The sequence below is a fragment of the Aegilops tauschii genome, chromosome 4 (assembly GCF_002575655.3).
Source record: "Aegilops tauschii subsp. strangulata cultivar AL8/78 chromosome 4, Aet v6.0, whole genome shotgun sequence".
NCBI lineage: Eukaryota > Viridiplantae > Streptophyta > Magnoliopsida > Poales > Poaceae > Aegilops > Aegilops tauschii.
In genome coordinates, this window is record NC_053038.3 from 64588774 (window position 1) to 64593294 (window position 4521).

General features: G+C 41.5%; 1 protein-coding gene across 1 annotated transcript; it reads left to right on the plus strand.

Annotated features, from left to right (window-relative positions):
• The first annotated feature begins 533 nt into the window (after window positions 1-533).
• LOC109781899 (uncharacterized) lies at window positions 534-3623 on the plus strand. The gene is made up of 3 exons (XM_020340488.4): window positions 534-769; window positions 909-3193; window positions 3275-3623. Exon 2 carries the CDS (start codon window positions 1466-1468, stop codon window positions 2777-2779), a length of 1314 nt encoding a protein of 437 aa, XP_020196077.1. The 5' UTR covers window positions 534-769; window positions 909-1465; the 3' UTR covers window positions 2780-3193; window positions 3275-3623.
• Window positions 3624-4521: the final 898 nt, after the last annotated feature.

A 4521-nucleotide genomic window follows, 5' to 3' on the forward strand; every position in this document is an offset into this window, starting at 1 on the left:
AGCCCCCGGCAGTTCCAACTCAGGCATTTCATGGCTCCTGGCAGGGCTGACCAGCAGCCACTGCTGAATTTTCAGAGGATGGAGGGGTAGGCTTCTTCTTCTTTGATTCTGGTTCCTTCACTCTCGAGCCAGCACCCGCATCTCCATCTATTGGCCCCGAGCCATCAGTTCTCTGAGCTGTAAATACCACCATATCAGTAGGAGTACCATCTGGACTTGTCATATTTGCAGGGCTTGGTAGAGCCAGAGGGTCAACCCTATGATAAACTTTTTCGTGCTGCGGTCCTCCCTTTCTCTTGTAAGTTGGTTTCTTCTTTGGGGAATTGACCTCCTCTTCCCCTCGAGGCTTGCTATTCGACGAGGCTGCATCTTTCCTACTGGCTGCAGAGTGTTCAGTTTCCTTATTACATTGTGTGGCCCTCCCCATGTGCACTGCAGCACCGGTGCAACAACACTTGGTGGCACAGTAAATCCTAAGTATTATTCTATTGGTAAAGAGATTCCTGACTTTTCCTCTTTCCTATTACTATATTGCTCCAAAGCAAACGTAAAAGAGGCAGGAGGCAGCCCATCGCTCCATCTCACTGCGGGGGCATCCAACCTTGTTTATCTTCCCCAAATTTCTTCTCCCCGGCCCCCTCCCTTGGTCGAACCCTCCAAGGAGACAAACCGGGAAGCCGCCCAGCCCCAAATCCTTCCCCTTCTCTGGTTCCCTCCCTCCCGTTCGCTGGCCGCGGCCGCCGACTGCTCTTCTTCTAGGCGCTGCAAGGTACAGATCCATGACCCCAAACTCTTCCTCTTTCTCAATCTTCACATCTAATTTTCAGATCTGGCATTTGTTTTGTTTTGGCTTATTAATTCTCCAACCAGGATAAATTCTCATAGTCGATTGTGTTCAACTTTGCTAGGATAATCAATTAATCATGGCCAAAAATAAAAGAAAGCATGTGCAAACAATGCATTCTTTTTTTCAGAAGAAAGGAAGAGTTGAAGGCTCAGAACAGAATAACTTGGTTGATCCTCACTTGGTGGATGAACAAGAAGACTCACTACAAGAAATTCGAGTTCCGATGTCAACAACGCCACCTTAGGTTCAGATAGAGAGTGGGAGAGGCAATGATGAATCCGCTGCTGTTTTGGTAGTAGAAAGGGAACCGGGCATCCGGTGCCAAATTCGGGATTATCCTCCTAATAATCAAGAACAAGCACGTACAGCATATATGAAGCACGGGGCGTATCATTTTAAAATGGACGAGTATCCTCCTGATGATGCAGCAGTCCATCCACGTAGGTTTCAGTATCATTGGTTTAAGGACTTCCCTTGGTTAGAATATTCGCCAGAGAAAGATGCAGTCTATTGTTTTCCATGCTTTTTGTTTTGTAATAAGCCACTTGGGAAGAAAGGGTCTGATGTGTTTATAGTGCAAGGTTTCAGAAAGCGGAAGAGAGTAAATAATGGTCAGAAATGTGCTTTCTTAACTCACATGGGAAAGATAGTAAATCTGCTCATAGTTATGCTGTGAAATGCCATGATAATTTCAAGGACAAGCCATGTCAAATAGAGCAGTTAATGGTGAAGCAAACCGACGAGGATATCAAGAAGAATAGGTTGCGACTGAGAGTAACAATTGATGCACTACGGTGGTTAGCATTCCAAGCTTGCCCCTTTCAAGGACATGATGAAACTCTTGATTCAACAAACCATGGCAATTTTCTTGAAATGGATAAATTGGTAGCTTCTTATGATGAGGAAATTGGTGCAGTTGTATTGGGTAATGCTCCTGGGAATGCAAAGTATACCTCGCATCCAATTCAAACAGAAATTCTGCACATAATTGCTTCCAATGTGCAAAGGGAAATTCGTAAAGAAATTGGTGATGCTAAGTTTTGCTTGCTTGTTGATGAGTCAAGAGATGAAGCAAAAAGGGAGCAAATGGCAGTGGTTATTCGTTTTGTTGATAAACCCGGTTTCACTCAGGAGCGTTTTCTTGATATTGTTCATGTCGCAGATACATCCTCGGCTACTCTAAAACAAGAGTTATCTTCTGTTTTGGCTCAATATCAGTTAGATGTGCACAATATCTGTGGACAAGGATACGATGGTGCTAGTAACATGCGTGGGGGGTGGAACGGACTACAAGACAAGTTCATGGAAGAGTGTCCCTATGCATATTACATCCATTGTTTTGCTCATCAATTGCAGCTTGCTCTAGTTGCTGCATCTAAAGAAGTAGCTGATGTGCACAACTTTTTTGACCATCTTGCTCTTGCTGTCAATACTGTTGTGTCTTCTAGTACGAGAAGTGATGAGCTACATGCTAATCAAGTTGCTGAAATGGAGCGTCTGATTGAGCTAAGTGAGCTTGAAACTGGAAGTGGGGCTAATCAAGTTGGCACTTTACCGCGGCCTTGTGACACTAGGTGGAGTTCTCACTATGCTTCTGTTTGCAGCCTTTTGAAATTATACAGACCTACATTTTTGGTACTTAAAAGCATTGCTACTGCCAAAGGGTCAGGTAGTTCACCTACAGCACGAGCAAAGGCCTATGGTGCTGTTAAGCTAATGATGTCGTTTGACTTCATATTTATTTTGCATGTCATGAAAGAACTTATGGGGATCACAGACATGCTATGCAAAAAGTTGCAAAAGAAATCTCAAGATATTGTAAATGCCATGGATGATGTTAAGACTACAAAAATATTGATTCAGGAGCTCAGAGATAATGGTTGGAGCAAGCTTAAAGCTGATGTGCTTTCTTTTTGGGAAACACGGAGTTAAAATACTAGATTTCAGCGAGTTCTATGTGGATTTCATTAATTCTCGTGCAGAGGATGAGACTACAGTGGAGCATCATTATCGGTGTGATGTTTTCATGGTTGCCGTTGATCAACAAGCACATGAGTTGAATTGCAGATTCAACAAACAAGCAATAGAGCTTCTCATTTTGTCCACTTCGTTGGATCCTAAGAATGCATTCACTTCATTTAACATTGATAATATATGTTCTCTAGCTTCAAAATTCTATCCTGCTGATTTTGAAGAACAAGAAAGAAATAATCTGAGATGTCAGTTACGGCATTATGAGAATGATATACTCACAAACCCGAAGTTTCAGAATTTGACAACGATATCTGAACTTTGTCAACAGCTTGCAGCAACTGGGAAATCAGATGAATACCACTTGATTGACAGGTATATAATGTTCTCTGATGCTGTATTAAATGATTTATTTTTCTAAAAGTATTAACTATTTGTCTATTTCCTCATGAACAGATTGATTCGACTTGTACTTACTTTACCGGTTTCAACTGCAACGACACAACGTGCATTTTCTGCAATGAAACTTGTGAAGACAAGGCTTCGGAATAAAATGGAAGATGAATTACTAAGGGATTGCTTCGTAATTTATATTGAAAAGGAGATTGCAGTTGGAATATCAATAGATGCAGTTATATATGAGTTCGATGAATCACCACGTCGAGTGCAATTTAGTTGAAACAAGTTAGTTCCTCTGTATTTCTATTTTCTAGATTTTTCTTCTGTGTGATGTGCAATTCAACAATATCCTTTTGTTATGGAAAATGAATGGTGGTATAATCAATGGAGAAATATTTTGCTATTACATCAGTTTCAGTTTCTATTTTTGAAAATTTTTGTGTACAAAAGTGTTGCCATGCTAAGTCGGCCCTGGTCATACATTTTTTCTGGCTCCGCCACTGCTGACATGCAGGACAAGGCAGCAGCGGAGCAGCCGCTCCTACTTGCACCATGCAAGGTGAAGGCATTGGAGCTCAATAGAAGCTGGCGACGAGGAGGTTTTTTTTTTTCTTTTTCTTTTGCGTGAACTGGCAACGAGGAGGCTACTGTTGCTGAGCACGGAAAGTAGCTGGTCCTTCAGATTTTGTGTTAGGAACAAGCTAGCAACCCTCACGTGCCCAATTTCTCTTCATCCTGCAAACTCTAGTTTTATTTTCTTTGAATACGGCTTAAATTTTTGAATCGGTAGATTTTCATAGTTCCTTCATTTAAAATGCATGAGATTGTTCTTATATAAAGATTCATAAAGGTACCATGTGTATTTTGGAGTGCACCAAGAACACAACTACATACACAAACGCGGCATGTACAACAAAGTAATCACGTTGCGAGATGAAGTTGTGTTCTTGGTGCACTCCAAAATACACGGACGATTGCTTAGTTTCCGCTTATCCTCCATTGATGCCCATGTGTATTTTTGGCGGATCTTTTAAGCAGGATCGATATATGCAAACTTAGAAGCACAAAAAGTTTGTGGATTTCCTATAACAAAATAGTTTCTAGATTTCACTTAGATTTAAGGAGACATATAAGAAACTCCTACATTGTTGAGCCGCTGATTTTTCTCACATGGGCATCCATGAAGGATAAGCGGAAACTAAGCAATCGGCCACTGCATTGTTAGAAAGGCCTAACAGAAGATTTCCTGCAATACACGGACAATTGTATGCATATGCTTCGTGAATTCTCTGGTTAATTGGTGG